Source organism: Anopheles coluzzii, chromosome 3 (genome assembly GCF_943734685.1).
Source record: "Anopheles coluzzii chromosome 3, AcolN3, whole genome shotgun sequence".
In the NCBI taxonomy this organism is placed as follows: Eukaryota; Metazoa; Arthropoda; class Insecta; order Diptera; family Culicidae; genus Anopheles; species Anopheles coluzzii.
In genome coordinates, this window is record NC_064671.1 from 8,593,259 (window position 1) to 8,617,480 (window position 24,222).

At 48.8% G+C, this 24,222-nt stretch overlaps 7 protein-coding genes across 8 annotated transcripts in view; 6 read left to right on the forward strand and 1 right to left on the reverse strand.

Annotated features, from left to right (window-relative positions):
• Positions 1–41: 41 nt before the first annotated feature.
• LOC120959376 (trypsin-7) lies at positions 42–947 on the reverse strand. Its single transcript, XM_040382689.2, has one exon. The coding sequence runs from the start codon at positions 918–920 to the stop codon at positions 117–119; it is 804 nt and encodes a 267-aa protein (XP_040238623.2). The 5' UTR covers positions 921–947; the 3' UTR covers positions 42–116.
• Positions 948–1,443: 496 nt separating this feature from the next.
• On the forward strand, positions 1,444–2,383 carry LOC120959373 (trypsin-3). The gene has a single exon (XM_040382686.2). The coding sequence runs from the start codon at positions 1,474–1,476 to the stop codon at positions 2,299–2,301; it is 828 nt and encodes a 275-aa protein (XP_040238620.2). The 5' UTR covers positions 1,444–1,473; the 3' UTR covers positions 2,302–2,383.
• Positions 2,384–3,580: 1,197 nt separating this feature from the next.
• Positions 3,581–4,513, forward strand: LOC120959369 (trypsin-2). Its single transcript, XM_040382683.2, has one exon. The coding sequence runs from the start codon at positions 3,608–3,610 to the stop codon at positions 4,439–4,441; it is 834 nt and encodes a 277-aa protein (XP_040238617.2). The 5' UTR covers positions 3,581–3,607; the 3' UTR covers positions 4,442–4,513.
• Positions 4,514–5,510: 997 nt separating this feature from the next.
• On the forward strand, positions 5,511–6,474 carry LOC120959375 (trypsin-1). The gene has a single exon (XM_040382688.2). The coding sequence runs from the start codon at positions 5,551–5,553 to the stop codon at positions 6,373–6,375; it is 825 nt and encodes a 274-aa protein (XP_040238622.2). The 5' UTR covers positions 5,511–5,550; the 3' UTR covers positions 6,376–6,474.
• A 327-nt stretch (positions 6,475–6,801) lies between these two features.
• Positions 6,802–10,755, forward strand: LOC120959367 (leucine--tRNA ligase, cytoplasmic). Its single transcript, XM_040382680.2, has 3 exons — positions 6,802–6,924; positions 7,029–10,392; positions 10,464–10,755. Exons 1-3 carry the CDS (start codon positions 6,910–6,912, stop codon positions 10,670–10,672), a joined length of 3,588 nt encoding a protein of 1,195 aa, XP_040238614.2. The 5' UTR covers positions 6,802–6,909; the 3' UTR covers positions 10,673–10,755.
• A 329-nt stretch (positions 10,756–11,084) lies between these two features.
• LOC120959249 (thioredoxin-like protein 4A) lies at positions 11,085–11,833 on the forward strand. The gene is made up of 2 exons (XM_040382513.2): positions 11,085–11,291; positions 11,402–11,833. Exons 1-2 carry the CDS (start codon positions 11,214–11,216, stop codon positions 11,750–11,752), a joined length of 429 nt encoding a protein of 142 aa, XP_040238447.1. The 5' UTR covers positions 11,085–11,213; the 3' UTR covers positions 11,753–11,833.
• A 7,809-nt stretch (positions 11,834–19,642) lies between these two features.
• Positions 19,643–24,222, forward strand: part of LOC120957177 (uncharacterized) — an 89,578-nt gene continuing 84,998 nt past the window's right edge. Inside the window, exons 1-2 of one of the 2 annotated variants that reach the window (XM_040379236.2) lie at positions 19,643–19,813; positions 20,715–21,449. The gene's annotated coding sequence lies outside the window, so the exon portion shown is untranslated. The other variant, XM_049608897.1, reaches the window with a different exon arrangement.

Genomic DNA, 24,222 nt, shown 5'->3' on the forward strand with positions numbered 1-24,222 from the left:
TTTACATTAAAAGAAGGTGTAATGCGAAAAAAACTCAACACTTATTATTTCGTTTATCACATTCATACTATTTATTATGCTTAATTTCAGTTCAGTCAAGTCCGTCTGACCACATTTTACACTCCACTGATCTCGCGCACCCAGTTGCGGACGACAGCAACACGCGCATAGACTCCCGGATAGCCTGGCTGAGCACATCCCGCGCCCCACGAAACCACACCGATCAATTTATTATCGGCGACCAGCGGACCACCGGAGTCTCCTTGGCAAGCGTCCTTTCCACCCTGCTGGTATCCGGCACACAGCATACGATCGGTGATAGCGTCGTGCGAGTACGCCTCGCGACATTTCTCCTGGCCAACGGTCGGTACGTTAGCAGCTCGCAGAATGGCATTAGACTCGGCAGCATTATGGGTACTGCCCCAGCCTGAGACAATGGTCATGGTTCCGGCATACACTGCTTCATCCTGCTCCGGGAGTGCCACCGGTTGAACCACATCGCTGAAAGTAAGCTCTGATTCCAGCTCCAGAAGCGCGTAGTCGTAGTCGATAGTGCTATCATCGTAGTTCGGGTGCTCGACGATGCGTGCCACGTTTACAACGGTGCCACTAGAGGCGTGTCGCGATGATCCGAGCCGGACTGTGAGGGTGAACGCCTGCAGACCATCAGTACAGTGAGCGGCAGTCAAGACCCACTTACTGTTCAGGACAGATCCTCCACACCGATGGCTATTTATGTATTGGAGCGATACCTGATACGGAGTATCGGACACATTGATCTCGAACCCACCGACGATACGATGGCCGCTACTGTGCGGCGAACGGGGCTGAACCAGCGGATGGCGTCGTGATGGTTGTGCCCGTGCACATGCCACCACCGCGATCAGAACAGTCAGAAGGATTGCGATCTTGTTGGACATCGTGTCTAATACTCGTATGGCTGTTGGAGAGGTAAAGTGCTCTATATATATGCAATGTGAACCTTAGATCGACTTAGACAGGATTAATTGATAGAACTAACAATTATGATTCGGACGGCGTAATTGATGCGGTAGTTTAATCTCAAGAAGGCAGAATTGGAATATAATTCAAAACATATCAGCACCTCTTCTATAGAATAAAAGCGTCAACGAAATCCTCGTGCTTTCTCTATCAAGTACGCTTTCCACGTCATGACTCTCAACCTCTCAACTAGATCATATCTGAAGTGATCAGGGATTTTCGAGCACGAGCGAGTAATTTTACAAACTAGCCACTATGAAGTGGAAGATTTCCACTAGCTCAAGCACCCTCAGCCAAACATAATAGTAAACAATTTTATAGCGTACTACACACGTTGTAGTATCGAAGATTTACAACTCTGACGTAGCACAACGTGCGATCAACAGCTGACAATACTATCAATTAATCTTCTCTAATCATATATAAACCGGAGCATTACTTTCGATGGATCATACGAGTATCTGATAGACGATGATATCGAACAAGATTGCAATCCTCCTGGCAGTGCTGGTTGTGGCGGTGGCTTGTGCACAAGCACGAGTCGCACAACAACATCGGTCCGTTCAAGCCCTGCCAAGATTCCTACCGCGACCCAAGTATGATGTTGGCCATCGTATTGTCGGTGGATTCGAGATCGACGTGTCTGAAACTCCGTATCAGGTGTCGCTGCAGTACTTCAACAGCCATCGGTGCGGTGGATCTGTGCTGAACAGTAAATGGGTCCTGACTGCCGCTCACTGCACAGTGAACCTGCAGCCTAGCAGCCTTGCAGTACGGATAGGATCATCGCGACACGCGTCTGGAGGAACCGTTGTGCGAGTTGCCCGTGTACTCGAGCATCCGAACTACGATGATAGCACTATCGACTACGATTTCTCCCTGATGGAACTGGAGTCCGAGCTTACCTTCAGCGATGTAGTTCAGCCTGTCAGTCTTCCAGATCAGGATGAAGCGGTGGAGGATGGAACCATGACGATCGTGTCTGGCTGGGGCAACACCCAGAGTGCTGCCGAGTCTAACGCTATTCTACGTGCGGCTAACGTACCGACTGTCAATCAGAAGGAATGTACCATCGCCTACAGTTCGTCGGGAGGAATCACTGATCGTATGCTGTGCGCCGGATACAAGCGCGGTGGAAAGGACGCTTGCCAGGGAGACTCCGGTGGTCCGCTCGTTGTCGATGGCAAACTGGTCGGTGTTGTTTCGTGGGGCTTTGGCTGTGCTATGCCCGGATACCCGGGAGTGTACGCGCGCGTGGCTGTCGTCCGCGATTGGGTTCGTGAGAACAGTGGAGCCTAAATCGTACACCGAACGTAGACGGGTTTCGCATTACTAGACTGGACAGAAATAAAGTATTACAACTTGTAAAATTGAAATGATATATTTTGGTGTGTTAACATGACCCGTGAGAGCAATTGTTGGAGATTTAAATACATCCGAAAAAGTCCCATAATTTAAAGTCATACTTACATACCTATTTTTCCACAACAACTTTGTGTGGTCTTGTTCTGCTCCAGGAGTGTTAGAAATCGCTCATGGTCTCGCGTCATCGTCAACAAATCTGTTATCCCGGTTTTAATGATGGAAATTCCTCCACGCCATCTTGTCATCTCAACTTGGGTTTATCACGTCATTATCCTTCTGGCCTTATGGACGACTTTAAAGGATTGCACGCATTTGGGTCGTCCGGCTCCACGCGTATAACATGCAATCGCTTAAACATGCCATTATACACTCTGATTCTTCGAACAATATAGGGTAATTTAAAAAGGTATGACTTTAATTTAATCATGAGTCAGATGCTATCACAATTAATAGTTCATAATCTATATACAAGATCATAAGCCTTGTATGGAGTGTCCCCCGTAGCGAGGGACTATCCGACTGCGTGGTACTAAATAAGTCTCGAAAGCCTGTATAGGTCGTTATGCCAGAAAGGAGAAGAAGATCCTAAAACTATACTCTTTAGATTTTGGCGTAAATTATCTACCTGATCATCATGTTCGCCAATACAATACTACTACACATAGTTATACAATGCAATCAGATAGCTAATTGTCACTACGGAAGAGAGAAGGTTCAGATGGGCGTTGAACCCTATCCGACCTTGCAGGAAAGACGATACGCCTATCTTATAGATCGTGCCTTTGAGAAACATACAACACAACAATAACACATGGCTATCGCAAAATCGCATCTGATTTGCCTTATCAGAGCTTGATAATACGTCACATCACTGTTATTCAGACTAATATCTGAAGTACTCCTGGGACATGCGGATCTTCCCCATACTTAAGTACTCATGAGTGGTACAACCCTGGTTGGATCATTGTATGAGACAACAATGACAACAATGATCCAACCCAGCTGCATTTCAAACGATTCCGGATTCTGAAGCACATTCCACAGAGACAAATTAATATTTTAAGAACATCCTCTTAATAGCTCATTGGGTTGAACAATCTACTGGAAGACGTGTAGTGCAATCAGTATTTGATAGTACTATCAAATAATCTAGTTAATTCGCTAGTTACAAAAATAGCACCGCTGCATAGTATTTAAGGCGTCGATTTTCCTTCCAACAATCATACGAGTGCCTGACAAGATGTCGAACAAGATTGCAATCCTCCTGCTGGCTGTTCTGGTTGCGGTGGTCGCTTGTGCGCAAGCACAACCATCCGGGCGGCATCACTTGGTCCATCCGCTGCTGCCCAGATTCCTGCCTCGGCTTCATCGCGGCAGCAACGGTCATCGCGTCGTCGGTGGATTCCAGATCGACGTGTCGGATGCTCCGTATCAGGTGTCCCTGCAATACTTCAACAGCCACCGTTGCGGCGGCTCCGTGCTGGACAACAAGTGGGTCCTGACTGCTGCCCACTGCACCCAGGGTTTGGATCCCAGCAGCCTCGCCGTGCGCCTGGGCTCATCGGAACACGCTACTGGAGGTACTCTTGTCGGAGTACTGCGCACTGTCGAGCACCCGCAGTACGATGGTAACACAATCGACTTCGACTTCTCGCTGATGGAGCTGGAGACTGAGCTTACCTTCAGCGATGCGGTGCAACCGGTCGAACTTCCAGAGCATGAGGAACCTGTCGAGCCAGGAACCATGGCCACCGTGTCCGGCTGGGGCAACACCCAGAGTGCCGTCGAGTCTAGCGATTTCCTGCGGGCTGCCAACGTACCGACCGTGAGCCATGAAGATTGTAGCGATGCCTACATGTGGTTCGGAGAAATCACCGATCGTATGCTGTGTGCCGGATACCAGCAGGGTGGAAAGGACGCCTGCCAGGGAGATTCCGGCGGTCCGCTGGTTGCTGATGGCAAGCTGGTCGGTGTGGTCTCGTGGGGCTATGGATGCGCTCAGCCAGGATATCCAGGTGTATATGGACGCGTAGCCAGCGTTCGTGACTGGGTGCGGGAAAACAGTGGAGTGTAAATCATGGGCAAATGGAAACATACGAATACGGACAAAAATGAATAAATAAACAAGAACTGCATAATAATGAAATGATCTTTTTGATACAAAGAAATTGAGAGATAAATAGCACTTACAAGGAAAGCACATAGGAACATTTTCTCGAGCATGGGCAATCGTGTATATCTGATTAACGTAGTAGCATGAGTCTCGTAGATCAAATTAAGTCATTAATACAGACAGGCAGAATATACCATTCATCTTGATTCTTCTTCGCAACAGCTGTAGTAGGTCTTAACTATTAATAAACATGGCATTGATTATCTATGGACTGGAGAGTCAGTCTTACGTATAAGAGGTAGGGTCATGTTTCGGAGCTTGAACCCATAACGGGCGTGGTGTTGTGTCGCACAAGTTAGCAAATTTACCACCGATTCGCTCGTTCAGCTTTAACTTAAATTTAATCAACAGAAAATCATCATATTTAATATCCAATACCATCAGTGGTCGATCTTCCTATGGCTAAACGATCTCTTGTAGGATCCATGGATGGAACCAGGTACTGGAAATCCCTTCCATTCCGTTAAAAGCCTCCCACTTTAGCCTGGAACTGTTCAAAACTGGCGCACGACCATTCGAGAGAGGCTTGTGCTTTCAGAAAAACCCGCAATGCCGACAATAATCCCTTTGTTCTAATGCGTCTAATCCTAAAAGTAAACATGTAGAATGACTAAAGTTGTCCAAAATAGTGGAGATCCCGACAAGACACGGGATTATTGCCACCAAGTGCCTGATAGTGGTCAGACATCCTATATTTGCACTACACGATAAACACTCTTCAAGTGCCTTTTCAGGTGCGTCGGAGGGTTTGCTGTCCATCCTCAGTTACGGACGTCTTATACGATAGTCAATGTTAAGTGGAGAGATTGTACCGTAGTGTTATCGTGTTCATCTTAAGTACACCATTGAACCGAGAAATTGTCTGAGTGGGTTCGGGCGATCAGCAATTGATATCGCTATCAATTAATACCGCCGAACGGGACAAGTTCACTGCCACGGAAACTGGACTGACCGCACTGTATATATAGTTGGCATCTACATTCCCATCGATCATACGAGTGCCGGACACGATGTCGAACAAGATTGCAATCCTCCTGGCTGTGCTGGTTGCGGTAGTTGCCTGCGCGGAGGCACAGGCCAACCAGCGCCATCGGCTTGTAAGACCGAGCCCGAGTTTCTCCCCGCGACCCCGGTACGCCGTTGGCCAACGCATCGTCGGTGGGTTCGAGATCGACGTGTCGGATGCACCGTATCAGGTGTCGCTCCAGTACAACAAGCGCCACAACTGCGGTGGTTCCGTCCTGTCCAGCAAGTGGGTGCTTACGGCCGCTCACTGCACCGCCGGTGCCTCGACCTCCAGCTTGACCGTGCGCCTGGGAACATCGCGTCACGCTTCGGGAGGAACCGTGGTGCGCGTTGCTCGCGTCGTGCAGCATCCCAAATACGATAGCAGCAGCATCGATTTCGACTACTCCTTGCTGGAGCTGGAAGACGAACTTACCTTCAGCGATGCGGTGCAGCCGGTTGGTCTGCCGAAACAGGACGAAACGGTGAAGGATGGAACCATGACGACTGTGTCTGGCTGGGGCAACACCCAGAGTGCCGCCGAATCCAATGCCGTTCTGCGGGCTGCCAACGTGCCGACCGTTAACCAGAAGGAATGCAACAAAGCCTACAGTGACTTCGGAGGTGTCACCGATCGTATGCTGTGTGCCGGATACCAGCAGGGCGGAAAGGACGCTTGCCAGGGAGACTCCGGTGGTCCGCTGGTTGCTGATGGCAAGCTGGTTGGTGTTGTTTCGTGGGGCTACGGTTGCGCTCAGGCCGGTTATCCGGGAGTGTACTCGCGGGTTGCAGTCGTCCGCGACTGGGTGCGCGAGAACAGTGGAGTTTAAAACGGATCTCGGCTTCAAAACGGTACTGGATTTTGGATTCAAACGAAAGCCATCGCTACAACAGAACAAATAAAAGAACATTAATCAAAACGCATAAAAGATGGGTTAATTGAATTCAATAAGGAGAAAAGTAATTCCTACTAGATAGTTTACTACCACGCGAAAGGATGGCCAGTCTTCACTACGGGAAGACAACCTCGCTGGGAATCGAAACTCTGTCAACGCTGGAGGTTCCAACACATCTTCGTAATAAACATTTTTACATTTATCCAGGCGTAAAGAAACACGATTTAGTTATCAATTTGTATTTTTGGTTCTTATGAAGAATAAACTTCTTCAAATTCACTTCCACGAATATTCCGTCCCGTTCCGCCAGTTCCATTCGAGCTCGACAATTTCGCTGTCAGCGCCAACTGCTCGACTAGCTGTCAAAGTTTGCTTACGTTTTATTCCATGTGGGCCGGCGCCGCGGCGACAGTGTAGAAAAATAACTCGCGCGACACACACAATACGGACCCGCAAAGCGGCATACGGATGGCAACGACAATGGTGAGTAATGGTGCACACAATGCGCTCCCGCCACGCTGCATGATGCAATGGGCTGCATTCCGATCGTAATAATTTATGCGTACCATCCCCATTCCATGCGTTAGGCGAACGAACGGAAGGGAACGTTCAAGGTGGAGTACCTGCAGAAAATCGAACGCGAAATCCAGGAACGCTGGCAGCGGGACAAAGTGTACGATGTGGACGCACCGAAGGAACCGCGCAAGGCGGACGATGAAAAGTTCCTGGTCACCTTCCCCTACCCGTACATGAACGGACGGCTCCACCTGGGGCATGCGTTTTCCCTGTCGAAGGCGGAGTTTGCCGTGCGCTATCATCGGCTCAAGGGAAAGAAGGTGCTGTTTCCGCTCGGTTTCCACTGTACCGGCATGCCGATAAAGGCGTGTGCCGACAAGCTGAAGCGCGAGATTGAGCTGTACGGCTGTCCGCCGGTGTTTCCGCGCGAGGAAGCGTTGGCGGTGGTGGAAAAGCCGGAAGATCGCGACGTGGTGCCGAAGGACAAGAGCAAGGGCAAGAAGAGCAAAGCGACGGCAAAGGCCGGCACGGCCAAGTTCCAGTGGCAAATCATGCAGAGTCTCGGGCTGACCGACGACGAGATTGCCAAGTTTGCCAACACGGACCACTGGTTGGATTACTTCCCTCCGCTGGCCATCCGCGATCTGAAGGAGCTCGGTGCGCACATCGACTGGCGGCGTACGTTCATCACGACCGATGCGAACCCGTTCTACGATTCGTTCGTCCGCTGGCAGTTTAATCATCTGAAGGCGCGCGGAAAGATTATGTACGGAAAGCGGCATACGATCTTCTCGCCGAAGGACGGACAGCCGTGCATGGATCACGACCGTTCGTCGGGCGAGGGCGTTGGACCGCAGGAGTACACGCTGGTTAAGATGAAGGTAACGGGGAAGATGCCGTCCAAGCTGGCGAGTGCAGCAGGCAAGCGGCCGGTCTATCTGGTGTGCGGTACGCTCCGTCCGGAAACCATGTACGGACAGACGAACTGCTGGGTCCATCCGGACATCAAGTACATCGCGTTCGAGACGGCCAAGCAGGAGGTTTGGGTGTGTACGCGGCGAGCTGCGCGTAACATGTCCTACCAAGGGTTTACCGCGGTCGAGGGCGAGATCAAGGAGCTGGCCGAACTGGTCGGACAGGACATTATGGGGCTGCAGCTGTCTGCGCCGCTCACCTCGAACAAGGTCATCTATGCGCTGCCCATGCTGTCGATCAAGGAAGACAAGGGAACGGGCATCGTAACGTCCGTGCCGTCCGATTCGCCGGACGATTACGCCGCACTGGTGGACCTGCAGAAGAAGCAACCGTTCCGGGAGAAGTATGGCATTACGGACGAAATGGTGCTGCCGTACCAACCGATCCCGATCATCGACGTGCCCGGTTTGGGCAATCTGTGTGCGGTGTATGCGTACGACAAGTTCAAGATCCAGAGCCAGAACGATCGCGAAAAGCTGACCGAGGCGAAGGAGCTGGTCTACCTGAAAGGGTTCTACGACGGCGTGATGCTGGTCGGCGAGCACAAGGGCAAGAAGGTGCAGGACGTGAAGAAGGATCTGAAGCAGTATCTGGTCGATCGGAACGAGGCGGACGTGTACTACGAGCCGGAGAAAACGATCATGTCACGCTCCGGGGACGTTTGTGTGGTGGCACTGTGCAATCAGTGGTACCTGAACTACGGCGAAGCGGTGTGGCAGAAGCAAACGACCGAGCATCTCCGCACGATGGAACTGTTCCACGAGGAGGTGTCGCGCAACTTCGAGCACTGTCTGGACTGGCTGCACGAGTACGCCTGCTCCCGTACGTACGGGCTCGGTACGAAGCTGCCGTGGGACCAGCAGTGGCTCATCGAATCGCTGTCCGATTCTACCATCTACATGGCGTTCTACACCGTCGCCCATCTGCTGCAGGCCGGTTCGTTCCGGGGGGAGAAACCCAGCCCGCTTGGCATTACCGCCGAAGACATGACGCCGGAGGTGTGGGATTACATCTTCTTCGCCGACGCGAAACCACCGGCCAAGAGCCGCGTGAAGCGAGATGCTTGGGAGCAGCTCAAGCGTGAGTTCAACTTCTGGTATCCGGTGGATCTGCGCGTGTCCGGCAAAGATCTAATCCAGAACCATCTGACGTTCTTCCTGTACAATCACGTTGCGATCTGGCCGAAGGATGCTTCCAAGTGGCCGAAGGGTGTCCGCTGTAACGGCCATCTGCTGCTCAATTCGGCAAAAATGTCCAAATCGGACGGCAACTTCTTGACGCTGTACGAATCGATCGCCAAGTTCAGTGCGGACGGTACGCGGCTCTGTCTGGCGGACGCGGGCGACAGCATTGAAGATGCGAACTTTGTCGTAACGAACGCGGACGCTGGCATTCTGCGGCTGTACACGTTCATCGAGTGGGTGAAGGAAACGCTCGCCTCGAAACCGCTGCTGCGCAAGGGCCCGCAAGATGCCTCCATCAACGATCAGGTGTTTTCGAGCGAAATGAACCTGCTGACGAAGCAGACGGACGAGCACTACCGGAAGATGCTGTTCAAGGAGGCGCTGCGCACGGGCTTCTTCGAGTTTCAGACGGCACGCGACAAGTACCGCGAGCTGTGCGGATCGAACGGTATGCATGCGAGCCTGGTGATGGAGTTTATCCAGCGACAGGCGCTGCTGATTGCACCCATCTGTCCGCACGTAGCCGAACACATCTGGTGCGATCTGCTCGGCAACAAGACGTCCATCCTGCACGCTGCCTGGCCGGCGGTGGGGCCGATCGATGAGCAGAAAATCAAATGCTCCGAATATCTGATGGAAGCGGCCCACTCGTTCCGGCTGGCGCTGAAGAACGCCACCCAGCAGAAGGCCGGTGGTGGTAAGGGCGCGTCGAACAAGGCGCTTGTCGCGAAACCGAGCGATGGTACGATCTGGGTGGCGAAAACGTTCCCACCCTGGCAATCGTGCGTGCTGGACACGATGCGCGAGCTGTACGAGCGGCAGGGCGATGGCAAGCTGCCCGACAACAAGATCATTGCGACCGAGCTGGGCAAGAAGGAGCTGCTGAAGAAGTACATGAAGCGCGTGATGCCGTTCGCGCAGATGGTGCGCGAGCGCGTGGAAGCGGTCGGTGGGCCGGGCAAGCAGGCGATGGACGTAACGCTCGACTTTGACGAGCGTGAGGTGCTGGGGCTGAATGCGGAGTATCTGCGCAATACGCTCGAGCTGGATACGCTGACGGTGCGGTACACGGACGAACCGGACGCGCCGGAGAAGATGCGCGAAGAGGTGCGGCCGGGTGTGCCGTTCATCGTGTTTACGGTGAAGCCGTTCGTGACGGTCACGCTGGAGAATCCGGTCGAACGGTCGGGACTGTTTACCGTCACGATGAACCTGTCCGATGGCGATACGAGCAAAACGCTCAAGGAGAAGCTTGCTAAGCAAATCGGCTTCAAAGGTGAGTGTTTGGAGCATTTAGAGTTTGATTTGAAATGAAACTTACAATAAATCGTTTATCGTTCATTGTAGCGGATCTGTCAGCGCTGGAAATTATGCGCTACGAGGACCCGGTAATGGGACCGCGCAGTCTTCCCACGTTCCAGGACTACCGGTCGGGCAAGGTTACCATCGAGGAGGGTGAATTTAAGGTCGAACCGGAAAAGAAACAAGTGCTGCTTAGCAATGGCAGTTTCAAGGACCTGAACATTGGCACGAGCTTCATCTACGTTATCAATTGATGGTAAATCGGCGTCGGGGTGATGATGACGGCTCGCTTTAATTTATCTTGAATTACACATGAAATACATGCACATGAAACAGTTTTCTTCAAAAGAAATAAAAAAGTCTTTCTTTTGCACGAATCGCATGAGAAGAACCCTGCAAAGGGAACTGCTCGAAGCATCCAATACATGAACCTTCATCTGCTCGAATGAGGTAACCCGTGATTTTTTGCACAAAATATGTGAAGGAAGTATTTTTAAATGGAAAATTGAATCGTTTTAGTATTTTTTTTGATTATAGTAGAATAACCCACGTTTTTCACTACAAAAAATGTAGTTTTTTATATTTAGTTATTAAAAATCTTTTTTTTTTCCAATTTGTCCTATCTACTTACGAAAGCCTGCACACTGTTCATCTGTCAACCGGGAAACGTCATTGTTTGTTTACGTTCTGCAGCACACAATTTGTTGTTACTTTTCTGCTGCGGTTTTTACAATCTTTCTGCACAAATAAAGTGAAATATCTCCGTGGAAAACAGCTTAAAACACACAATTCAAGATGTCTTACATGTTAGCACATTTGCACAATGGATGGCAGGTGGATCAAGCCATCCTGTCGGAGGAGGACCGAGTTGTGGTAAGTGGTGGCGCAAGCCTTTTTCTAGAAAATTCGGTCACGCCGGATCTTTCGTTTTCCCCCAGTGAGCCGACCAACTTGAACTTTCGCATGTTTTTTCTTTCCATTAGGTCATTCGATTCGGTCACGATTGGGACCCGACCTGCATGAAGATGGACGAGGTGCTATACAACATTGCGGAGAAGGTGAAAAACTTTGCGGTAATCTATCTGGTCGACATAACGGCGGTGCCGGACTTTAACAAGATGTACGAGTTGTACGATCCCTGCACGGTGATGTTCTTCTTCCGCAACAAGCACATCATGATCGATCTGGGGACGGGTAATAACAACAAAATCAACTGGCCGCTGGAGGACAAGCAGGAGATGATCGACATCGTCGAGACGGTTTATCGAGGGGCACGCAAGGGCCGTGGTTTGGTGGTGTCGCCAAAGGATTACTCCACCAAGTATCGATACTAGAGGAGGGGGAGGGCTGGTGTGTTGAGGTGTGTCCATGTGCATAAGGTACTGATTATAATAAGATTAATTGTAAAGTATTAACCGAGCTGAGTTAACGAACGAAATGATTATTTAGAATTCATCCGAAGTCATCATCACACTAGTCCTACTTTATTCAAATTGTAACGGCCCAGGCATTCTACAACACGTGGTTTTAAAGCATTGATTAGAAGAATCAAAAGTTGGACCAAAATTCACTTCTCCATGCAAGTCTATTCAACGAGGCGCAAGTGTCCTTTCCAAAACTTGTTTTACGCGTACATTCAGCCTTCGTCCCATCCAGGAAACATTCAATAATTGATCCTAATTAAGCAATAGAAATGAACGACACCGTCGTTCCACGAACCCATCCACTCACTCAGCACGGTGATATTTCCTTATTCATGCTTATCCGCCAACCTTGACCACAACGCGCTCTATCGGCCCACGTATTAATTGATACGCTCATTTCCTTCTACCTGGGTTCGCTGCTGCCTACCAACCTATTAAGACGCTTTCTCTCCGGCCATCTCAGAAACATAAAAATGATTTCGGACCGAGCATCACCCCAAAGCACACCTAGTGCACCGCACCACCACCACCCCGACAGCCTCCACAGCCAGCGTCCATTTCTGTCCACACACCTGTAAGCTGCAGGATGAATAATTTACGGGAAAATAATCATCGAGTCATAGAAGCAAGTCGTTGGAAGCGTCGTCGCATGTGTGCCGTACCGTTCGCATCCCATCAGATTCGTTCATGCGGATGTCATGCTTACTTGTGCCAAGGGATTCGAGCAAGCATTAGAAGAAGAAAAGGAAGAAAAAGCTCAGGACACAGCTCCAGCGGGCTACCGGTTTCATTTCTTCATTCTTGATTTGTTCGGGTCGGCAAAGCAGGCTACGACGCTCTGCTGCTGGGAACCCCTTTTCCCACGAACACACACACTCACACACACTCACACACACACACAGACACACCACATTATCCTTCCGAGCATCTGGCAATGGGGTGGTGGTGCTGTTTAAGTTAGAAGACGTTTCAATTTACGACATCGTTCCCGGAACGCTGGTGAAGGAAGCACGGTGAACGGTCGGCAAGATCCGAAAGGAAGTTGAAAAACTGGCTTCTGTGCTCGGTCGGTGATGCCTTGCTTGGTACGCGAACGAAGAAAGGTAGGAACTATACACTCTCCCTCGTTCTCTCTCTCTCTCTCTCGCGCACTCACGTAAACACGGTAAACGGGAAAATGGGATCGCGAAGCTGCACAAAGATGGACAAATGATTGTGTCTGTGCAGCCGTAGGGGGTGGAACAACGCCGTCCCACATATGCTCGGCGCGATGTAACGGGGTGTGTGTGCACCCAGCCCTGTTCCCGTACCCCCGTGTGTGCCGCACACTAGTATGACATTAGTTAAATAATCATGTCATGGCTTTTGTGCAATTTTCGCCATGAATAATGAATACCTGTAGGGCAGGCAGATGAATGATACCCGCAATGCGCACACACACACACACACTTACACACCCCGTTCGTTTCGAGGGCGCTTTTGCAGACATTTAAACCCAAAACCCGTCCCTCTCTTTAACGGCTTGCTTGGATAGCAGGTTAGCGCGATGGTAAAAGGAGGAGCATGAAGGAGGTTCGATTTAAAATGTATGCACAGCAACGATGTATGTGTGTGTGTGTGTCTCGTTTTACACGCTGTTCGATGCAGTCATACCTGCTGCTACGGCCAAAAAGCTTATCCGTTTCCCGAGTTTCGAAGGCTCATCATTATTATCTTGCAGCAGGTCGGTGGAGGCGCCCAGCGCGGGCGTTACGGGCGTGACGACGCACGTGGCGCGAGGCGTTACGGTGGCGTTACTGGCGGAGGGGGAAACCTAAATCAACCAGAACCACCGCGTACGAGAGTTGTGGAATGTATAAAGAAGCAACAAAAAAGAGAGAGGTTGGTGTCGAAAGGATTGCATACATTTACACACACCCACCGGGGTCGATTTGTGCAAACGGGTAAAGGAGAAAATCAATATTTATCATTTCGTAGGAAGGGAAGCTTGAATGATTCTGCCGGTAGGTTGGATTGCTGTGCTGGAAGCACTTTTTAAAGCGTTGACGGTTGATTGAGAGCGTTTATTGTAGTGCGCACTGGTAACACGTGAAATTGAACGTGAATTCAGAATGTCACTGGCAGTGGTAAAGAAATCGTTTTTTGAGAAATGCGCTACTACCAGCACTAGGAATCTAATCATCTTATGCATGCGTGGTGGAGAAGTCAACCACTTTCAAGGACGCGTTGTGGTGCACTATTTTCCATTTCTTGTGCACTCCACCTCTTCCCTTTTTACCCTTTAAAGTGAAACAGCATTGCGAAACTGAGCTCCGTTAACGATGTGTTTCCACTGATTTGATTCTGCGTTTCACACTCAATTGAACAAATAATGGTGCTCACGTGTGGTGTGCCGATCGAAACGAAGCGTTACTTGCGGCGCGGTATATTTGTGACCTCTTTTGTGTAGCAGAAATTGGAGTCAATTTTTGGGGTAGGCGTTAGGCGTAGGATTATGTCGTGGAGACGACGACATTATGCCCTGTCCCGGTTGAATGACTGTTCCGTGAGTAGCTCGATATGAATGTAAAAAATGTATGCAATCGCTTTATGGCACACTTACTCTTTTTTATGTGTTTTATGTGACGGTATGAGCAGTTGAAACTTTTAGAGGATATTTTTTTTGAACGGAAAACACCGTCAGACACATTAAGTCCCAATGGGCCAAAATGACTTCAACATGATTTTTAACATGATGGAAATCAACCCAAAAGCCATTCTAGCGCCCCCACACACACACACACACACACTCTGTTACCCGGTACTTACACACTCATTTAAGCTTGCTTACGGTTGCTTTCATGCTCAGCCGAAGCTGAAGCTTGTCAACTAACCCTCATCTTCTCATGTCTGCATGTCATGTACTTTCTGCCACAGCATGTACTCATCTAAAATTGCCCGTCGCCTTTTTACCACCCCTCCACGAAGCTGTAGATCCCGTTGTGGTGCCTTTTCTTTTCTTTTTTTTAAAGAACTGAGCAAATTGAAACAAATCCTCACTGCTCGCTTGTGTGTGTGTGTGAGCATGTGTGAGCCATTGGGCCCATTCGAGAGGGAAGAAGAACAAGAGGTACTACAACTAAGCGTACCAGCGTAGTGCCGTTGGGGATGGAGCAAGAATTATCGACCACCGCCGAAGAGCTTAGAAAGACATGAAGACGTTGCGACTTTTCTTACCATTTTTGTTGTTGTTGCTCCGTTGCTCCGTTGCTTTCAACCGGAAGCTCTCCCACACGGCTCGTCCACCAAGAAGAAGGATTAGAAACGGAATCGCAAGAGCGAGAAAAGGGGGCAGTTCCTTAAAGAAAAGGGGAGGAAGGCGCACGTACGGTACACACACGGCTCAATATGCCAAGATGAAACATCTTTGTGCCAAATGAAGACGTGCAGGCGGCTTACTTGTAGGCGACGACGTAGCAAAAGAGCGTGTGTGTGTGTGTGTGTGTGCGATGGTTGGTCGCTTTCACGCGGAAAACTGCGTGGGAATACTAGGTGGTGGTGGCGTTGGTGGTGGTGGCGCAAACTTTCTTTAATGGTATTATCAAAGAACATGACATTCATGAGCTGGGGATGGGGTCGGTGAACGGTCGGAAAGGATGATAACGGGTGCTCGATTTTTTTTTTGCGTACTTCCCGTCAACGTTACATTACCCAAGAAGAATGAAAAGAGAAGAAATACATTTTAGGGAAGATTAAGGTACTTTAAATTTGTTTAGAACTCGTTTTGGGAGGCATAGTGAGAAGAAGTTAAGGAGCCTTAACACAATTTATTGAAAAGTTAAAGGAGCTTTATGCGCTTAAATTTATTTAATTTACTTATTCATAGAGTCAACACCTTGATGGAGTTTAATTTCATCAAAATAATCAAAAGAATCGCTAAACGATTCACAATAAAGTAATAAGTCTCGTGATGCAAATTGCATAATTGTAGGCGTCTTGCGGGGCTAATTGCACAGCTTTACAAATTCGCCGTAAAGTATGCAATTCACATGTCAGCTCAAGTTGGTTACTCTTCCAATCATTACTAATTATCATTATGGCTCTAAAACTGCTCAATTAAAACCCAACAGCCCTCCCAGACGACACGCACGCTCGCACCCACAGAATGTGGATGAATTTAATGATTGGTTTAGTCTATCACGATCAAGCAAATATTATTAAAAGTGCATAACCATAAAGCACACACACAACCTCTCACCCCCACAAACCTCGCCACTCACAGCGCTGAAAGTATTGAAGCCCTTGTTTGTACTTGATTAAGCGGAACTTGTTGCATGCTAAAGCCACGAAGACGAAGGAAGCGTTCATGCTACGCCCATACGGAGTTGCCTTGGCTTTTCCCGTCTGCCGGGGATTCTTGCGAGACTTACGCCGAGCTCCAACGGTTGAAGGGGGTGAATGTAATTACGCTGTTGCTACTTAACACCTCTTCCGGGGTTTTGCCATCGTGCTTCAACCCCCACTCCCCCCTGCACACTCGTTAACTTACACTCTTTTGCCGTCGGTTGGGATAGGAAGGGGAGAAAAGGTCGGGGCAATTAGACGACTACAAGCGTGGCAAGCATGTGGCTCATGCGATGGCGTACACCGGAGAGAAGATGTTACTACTTATGGGTCTCACCGTTCGCTTCGCTTGTGCAAAAAAGGTATCTGATTAAGATGTACTAACGCTGCGCGGTGCGGCGTGGAAGACAGAGTCTAATGAAGGATGTGGCGGTCCTGGAAATTAGGCGAATCCTGTACGGGTAAAAGTGTACCTTCACACACAGCATCTGCACAGTGCCCCAGCGTCAACATCAAACTACTGCTAAGTGAAGAATAGTGTGGAACATGTGGCTTGACGACTGGGTCTTCTGTCTTCTGTCGGTGGCAGTAGTGGTGGTGATGGTGCTGCAATATCATCTTAAGTACCGAGGACAGTCCGCCCGGGAAGCACACGGGAAACACGGGATGATGCTTGTTTACTCTCGCACCCGAATGTCGTTGGCTTGTTTGCTTAGGCATAATGACTACGAAAGCTCTTAAGTGATTGAAGTTTCGTTTCGGAACCACTCTCCCTGCCCGCTTGGTTGTCTCCCGCTCTCTAGATGCTGTCCTTTGCCCGGTCAGAGTGTGTGTGGTGATGTTTGTGCTTTTCCTTTTTTCTTGTGTGTTGCATCCCTTCCCCCTCTTCATGTGACGGTATGTGTGTGTGTGTGTGTGTGTGAGTGTTTGTCCTGCTACTGAAGATGCCACTCTCCTGGTGCGGTTTCGAGAGCGAACGTTTAGGAACAAACGGCAACAAGCGGCAGCGAGAGGGTGAGTGTGTGCGCTATTTGCTCTTAATAGAAGTTGGAAGTCATGTACCCTTGGCTGAAAGGCTCTGGCGATAGTGTCTCTCGGTATCATTACCCGGTTAGGTTTGGGGGGGGGGGGGGGGCGATCCGGAATCGATACACCAAAGGCATCCCCCTCATCCTCTTTTCCGCCGATCGATAAAAAGGGGGCATCAGAATGGGCCATTTTGCGAAATGACGCGACGTGTTCCATTTCAACGAGATGGTTGTGGGCCGTGCACTTACTTTGCCTTTCATTTCTCGGTACAGATTTCAATAATCAAAAAACGATTGGAAAGCCAAAACGAAACAGCAAACACACACACACAGTTGAATAACTTTCAACGATCTTCAACTTTAACAACACGTACATGGCTCACAGGGAAAAACAACCACGGGGCGGGTAATGCAATCACAAAGTGGAAACCTTTTCCCTACAGTTTCTGAGTGGATACGAGAGGCATGCAGTAGTAGCACGTTGGTAGCTCCCTTTTTTGTTTGACGAAACGCTCTCTCCCGCACACTCCACGGCACGGCATTTGAATGAAATTGAACGGTTCGATTCGATGGGATTGTGATTAGATATTGAGTATTTGTATTGTTATGATTAAATATTCGTTATGCTTCGGAGCGGATGCATGTTTGCGCGCCGCTCTGCTGTTGACATTAGGCAGGCTGTACGTGTGTGTGTGTGTGCCGAAGCGGGGTGGGAAAAGGAAGCGAGTGAAGGAAGAACCTTTGCCTTGACAAGCGCGAGAGAACGCTGGAAAAATAGCTACAGAGAACCTGTAGCTTAACATAGTGTATCAGTGTATCCTGGTCACGGCACCAGTAGTCCACTATATGAATCTCTTTAATAACATTATCACACCATTAACGTTGCAGAGTGATTAATTTAAACTTCAGTGCCTCGATTAACCAGACAGCAAAGTATGCAGACATACTAAATCCTGGTCACGGCACCAGCTGACCCGCGAAGCACTCGGTGGCGGAACCAAACAAACCAATCATTTAAAATTTACCACTCTAACACGGTGACCAACGAACAAATTCTCCGAATCGCTAAACATGTTTAGCGAATTTCTGCTCCCCTCCCTCCATTCCCTTGTTCAGCCTTGTCCTTCGGAAAACAAAAAAAGACATTAGCCCCTTCACTCCGGGCGTCAGCAGCAGCAGCGCATGCAGAGTTTTGGGACTGCAGTAAAAATTAATTATCGCAATTAGTTTAGCGTCAGGGTTCGAGCACTTTTTTTTCTTCTTCTCTCTCGCACTCTCCCTACTGCTAATTATTTCGGGGCTTTGTTTGCCCTTGGCTGTGGCTGTGGCGTTAGTTGAATTTGTTCCCCCTTCTGCTTCCCCCCTTTTCCGATTGGAGTAGCGTATCATTTTCCATTAACGTTAACGTCAGCCACTCCAATGTCAATGTTCGGGTGCCCGCAGTTTGGTACCGTTGGATGCCTTCATTTAAGCTACCCGTAACCGTTATTGGGTCAATAACTGCGGCCTTACCACCGCACTGCCAGCACTGGATGGGCTGTAAGAGTGTACGCGCGTGTGTGTGTGTGCCTGTACAGGAATGCTAACTGCTGCAATTGCTGTCCGGAACGCATGCTGGGAGCGCGCCCTTCGGTTCGGCGGCGACCCCCCAGCTCCTGCGTCAAATATTACAGTAATGACCTTCGACGTCCGCCGTCGGTGTTGCTGCTGCTGGGCCGGATTTTGCAGAGCTCCCCCTGGAAAATGGGAGCAGGTGAAAATTTCCCTTTTGCACACACACACACACACACACACACACAGGCACAGGCACACAGGCAAAGGTGAGGCAAGCGAGTCTCATCAGTCCGTATCCGATCAGCAGCTCTCTATCCCGGTGTGGTGCAAGATGTGTGCGAGATGCGGGACGACAGCTCGCTTGTTGCTCATGTTCGTGCCCGTGCACGAGGTTTCACGCAAAGGAAGGCAACGGGAGAGCATGGATGGGCGACGTTACAGCACCTAGTTTCCCAGGGCGGGAAATAGTTCTTGGCCGAGGTATTTGCCGTGCACTGCCGAACACGATACCGGCGAGAGAGCGGACTATAGCTCGGGTCTTTGTAAAAGGAGCGCGAGAGAGCAGAGAGCGTGAGAAGATGAGGTGAGTTTGGAGCTCGCGAGCTCAGAGAGGTGGAACGCTTTCCCGCCAACGGTTTGAAGTGGACTTTTGATTGCATTTCTATTTTTAAGAAGTTTAATATGAATGTATATGTATTAAGAGATGATAAACAATGATGAAACTACATTCTGACACATGAATATCAATTGTTTGAATATAAAATACTGTTTTTATGGACTATATTCCACAATAAAACGGTCAAACGAATTCAAAATTTCTCCAAATAAGAGCGACTCTCTCTCTCTACCATTTGCAAAGCGCTCTCACACTGTCATCCCTCTCCCATGGCTCTCTCTCTCTCGCTCTCACTTGCAACAAAAAAGGGCGCAAACTCACCACAAAACGGCTGTTGATTCGCCGTGGTGAATAGTCGTCCTATCGTCGTTGGTCGGTCCGTCGTTTGGAGCTCGCCTCGTGTTGGCCGTTTTGCTCAGGCCGTGCTCGTTCGTGCAGCCAACAGGCAAGGTAAATCGGTGCTGTGCGTGCGTGCACCTGCCCGTGTGCAAGTGGATGTGTGCGTGTGCGTGTTTCTAGCAAGAGCTCCCCTACGCGGACTGCTCTAATCGGACTGGCTGGCTGGCTGCGCTTGCTGACTGACTGACTGACTGACTGGCAGAGCTCGTGCGTGTGTTCTTGCAGCTTGCTTCTGACCGTTTTCTCTACGTTTTTCCGTCGTGTGACGGTAGCAGCCTCAGTGCGCTCAGTTTCTTTAGGATCGTAGTTTGAGTTTTCCGTAATTTTCACAGTGGCGCACCACAACTTCAGCATCGGCAGCAGTGTCAGCAGCAGCAAAAACGGTTCATGCAGAGTCGTTAGAAGTGTGGGATTAAGTGTGAACGTGAAAGTAAGATAAAATTGCCTGATACAGATGGATTTGGTGCTCGTACAGGTGATACGTTAAAAACGGTGTGTTCTCTAATTACTCCGCTTCTTGTTCGAGCCCCAAATTCCATCCCAAAAACGTGGGCAAAACGCGCTGCGGCTGGCAGTGCTGGAAGTTGGAGTTGGAAAAACATGGAGTTGAAATGTGACCCAGAAATTGGGTGACGGCAGTGAGCATGCACAAGCAACGAATGTAGTTTATATCTGCTGCGGGTTGTGGGTGGTTTTGAAAACACAGCAAGCAAACAGAAATCTTTTAATCAACGGAAAGTGCACCAACCCATTCAAAGGCTTCAGCGTAAATGGAAAACTGCATTTTGCTTGCTTCGCACAACGGATTCAGCTGCAACAATTCTGTTCAGACATGCGTTGAATGGTACAAAAAAGCAAGACCGTGAGTCCTTGCCGCAAGCTACTTAACATGATTTACATGATGAGTGGAAAAAAAGAAATCAAAATCCCATTTTCTTACCCCCTTTTATAGCTGGATAGTAGTGCGCTAGTGTTCTGCATTTCTGCAAAACTGCCCAAACGGAACGAAGTGCAAATAAATGATGAATAATTGTGTCGACGAGCTGGCGTGTGGCTGGCAATAGTGTGTAAATTAAAGTTTGAAGTGTGTGTGTGTGTGCGGTGATTCACGTGTTTCTTTTTTTTTTTGGTTTGTCTTCACTGTGAATGGAAAATATATATAAATTTATGATAATTATTGCGCACCTCACACCCACCGTAAGCGACGCAAAGTGATTCATTCCCGTTTTTGCTGAGCGTGTGCACGTGTCAGTGTGTGAGTTTTTGGTTCATTCGCCCAGTGAAAACCTTCTTCCCTTCAGTGCAGTTTTTTTTGTTCGTTTTGTTTGGCAAATGAAGCCAAAATGAGGTATGAAAAAATTATGGGAAAGCGTTAAAGTGTTGTGCCTCGGTGCGAAGTGTGCAGTGCAGTGTGCAGTTTGTTCCGTTTGATTTATTGTTAATTTGTTAAACAAGTGTGTTAAAGTGTGTGTGTGTGTGTGCGTGTATCTTTTTTGTGAGCTAAGCAGTGCTCAGATGCAGTGTTTCGTCAGCATTACCGCACAAGTGCATGGTTAAGTGAGAGCCGCAGTTGCAGCATATAGCACTATTGAGCGGATCACTAGAAGCGGCGGAAGCGGCCAGCCAGACGACGACGCAACGCCACATCTGCCACGAGCGCACATCTAGCAAGGAGCAGCAGCAACTAGTCAGTGTAACAAAAAGCGGGATCAATTTTCATTAAAAATGCATTAAAATGGGGCTGGGCGGGGAGGGCGAGAGCGCTATGGGTGGGTGGGTTCCCTTGGGGAGACGAGGAGGTTTGACACAGAAAACCATATCACCGCGTTCGGTCCCGGGTTTGGGGTGCACTGGGGTATACCATCATGGGAAAAGGATTAGATCTTGGTCTTGGGTGGGATTATTAGTTTTGAGATTCAACGAGTTCGACAAGGCAAAAGGACAGGGAAAATTATGAACGAGGAAAAGCAAGAAAAAAAGTTACATCGGCCACAAGTTGGCACTTGTTGCCAGGTTTATTATGCTTGTGGTTGTACGCCTGTTAACGACAGCGAAACCAGCAAAAAATCGCTTATAAGTGGTGGAAGGGAGGTAAATTTCTTAATAAACTACAGAGAGTTTCAATTTTTAGTCCCTCCCTTTCTGCCTCCTTTTCGGCGTTTTACCTCTCTAAAAGTGGCAATGAAAACGATCGCAAACCAGAGCGGAGAAGATAAAAGTAGCTTCATGAATAACAGAAGCAAAAAACATCCTCCGTGCGATGGGAGAGAGACAGAGAGAGAGAGAGAGTAAGCAGCATACTCTTGTGGTCGCGGCCAGTGGTCATAAAACTCATCAATTTATGGTTGATATTAATTTTCATTCCACCTCCATTGAGCCTCACGGCAGGCGGAGCGCACAACAACGCACGTTGACGCTGAAAAGAAAAAGAGGGGGGGGGGGAGGCGAGCACATTGCAAATTTCTTCCGATGGTTAAAATGGCCATCATTTTGGAAGCAAAATAAAGACAAAAAAATCAGCCCGCCCAACTGTGGTTCGACACGTTTTAGTTGTCGTTTTGTGCCAAACCGCTTTCGATACTTTCCACCGACGACGGTAATCGACGCTGATCGTGTCTCGAAGCGCTGGTTGGTGTAAAATGCCTCCCCCTCCCACCCAAGGTAGAAGAGAAAACACACACACACAGTGAACAGTGGAGCAGATTTTCCTCTGCCTTTAATGATATTTCCACCCCAAACCTTCTTGCATCATCGTTTTTTTCTGTTTTGTTCTTCTGTCCAGCATTCTTTCTTTGCCTTTCCCTTGTCCAGTTCCTGCGTCGTGGGACTTCGTTTGAAGTTTTTCCCCTCGGCCAACGGCTAAAACCAACAACATTACGGCAAGAAGACGGCGTACAGCGTGGCGTGAAGTGGAAGCTGACAGCGTAAAGTAACTGATGCATTCGGCAAAGAATGCCACTGCTGGTGCCTGATGCTGGTCAAGTGAGTGGAGCAATGTGAGGTGAAATCGTGTCTCCTGTACGTGTGTGTGTGTGTGTGTGAGAAAGAGAGTGAGATCAAACACACGAGTGATAGTGAAGCGTGAAGCTTGTGTGTGTTACGGAGTGTGTAACCATAGAATGGGGTGACGACCGAGCATGGTTAAGAGGGTATGCAAAAAACACGACAAGGAAAAGTGGATGGAAAATATGGCTACACAAACACAGACACACATGCACACACATGCACAGGGTGTGATGGTTGAAAGGTGTTGAAGCGTCAACCTGAAGGGATAAGCACAAAAAAAACACATATTTTTCGCTTTCAGACGCAGCAAAGGCAGATAAAAAGGCGCTTTTTCCTTCGCTTCTGTCGACTTCGCTTTCCCCCGTTCTGATGGTATAAAGTGAAAATTCTTCCACTGAAAAATAGCGTGTGTGTGTGTGTTTGGGAAAAAGTGTATGAAGTGAGTGAAGTGTGTGACAAGCAATCGATCGACCGAACACTTCTGTTTGGGGACTTCTGCTGAAGCGTGTGTGTGAGCAAAAAGGACTGTTTGCACGAGTGCGCTTCTTTGTTTTTCACACTAAAACGCAGCTAGAAAGCAGTAAACAATCATTTAGAATGATGTCATTGTTCAGTACATACTACTAAGAAGCGTGTGGCGTCCTCTGGTGGCAATAGTGAGAAGCGTTCTAAGTGTTCTTCTAATGTGTAACAATTCCTCAAATATTTCTCAAAGAAAGATATGAGTTCGTGTTTCACGAGAAGGAGTTTTTTTCTGCGCGTTGCCAAAGTCATCAAAAAGTTCTTTCCGTGTTAAAGTAAAACTTCACCGTGCACATGTGGCTTTATTCCCTCGGTTTTTTCAGCATTACCACATGCTGACCTAATTTATTCCATCCTTAAAAAATGAAACACGCGCACAAGAAAATCAATCCTTCAAATCCAAATCTGTAGCTTACTCCGCTTGCTTCAAGCACACTCCTCAAAAAGCACAACTCACACAAAATCCGAACCCATCTTCCATCACCATGTGCGCATAAACAAAAGCAGCAGCTAAGGCTAAAACTCCTTCCCCTTCAGGGAGCAACACGGAAAAAGGCGCAGCAGAAAACATCCCAACAAATGGATACGCGTTTTTCATGCGCAGGTAGAGCTGGTCCTGATCCCTCGGCAACAACGCCACGGAAACCGAAGATGAGGCAAACGCGGGGTAAAGTAAGACACAGTCTGGCAACACATCGGTGGACGAGAAGGAAAATATGATCCATATAATTTATGGGTTGCGCGCGCTTGGTGTGGGCGATTTGGTTTCTTTTAAATACGGAACTTTCTCCGCCCCAGCCGATGCGCAATGATGATTGCAATGCTGCCGTTGCTGTTGTTGTTCTTCAACAGCACCACCAGTGTACTTGTGAGAGTTTGAAAGCTCGCTGACTGGAACATAAGCTGCGGAACCGGCGGACTGGAGCTGTATC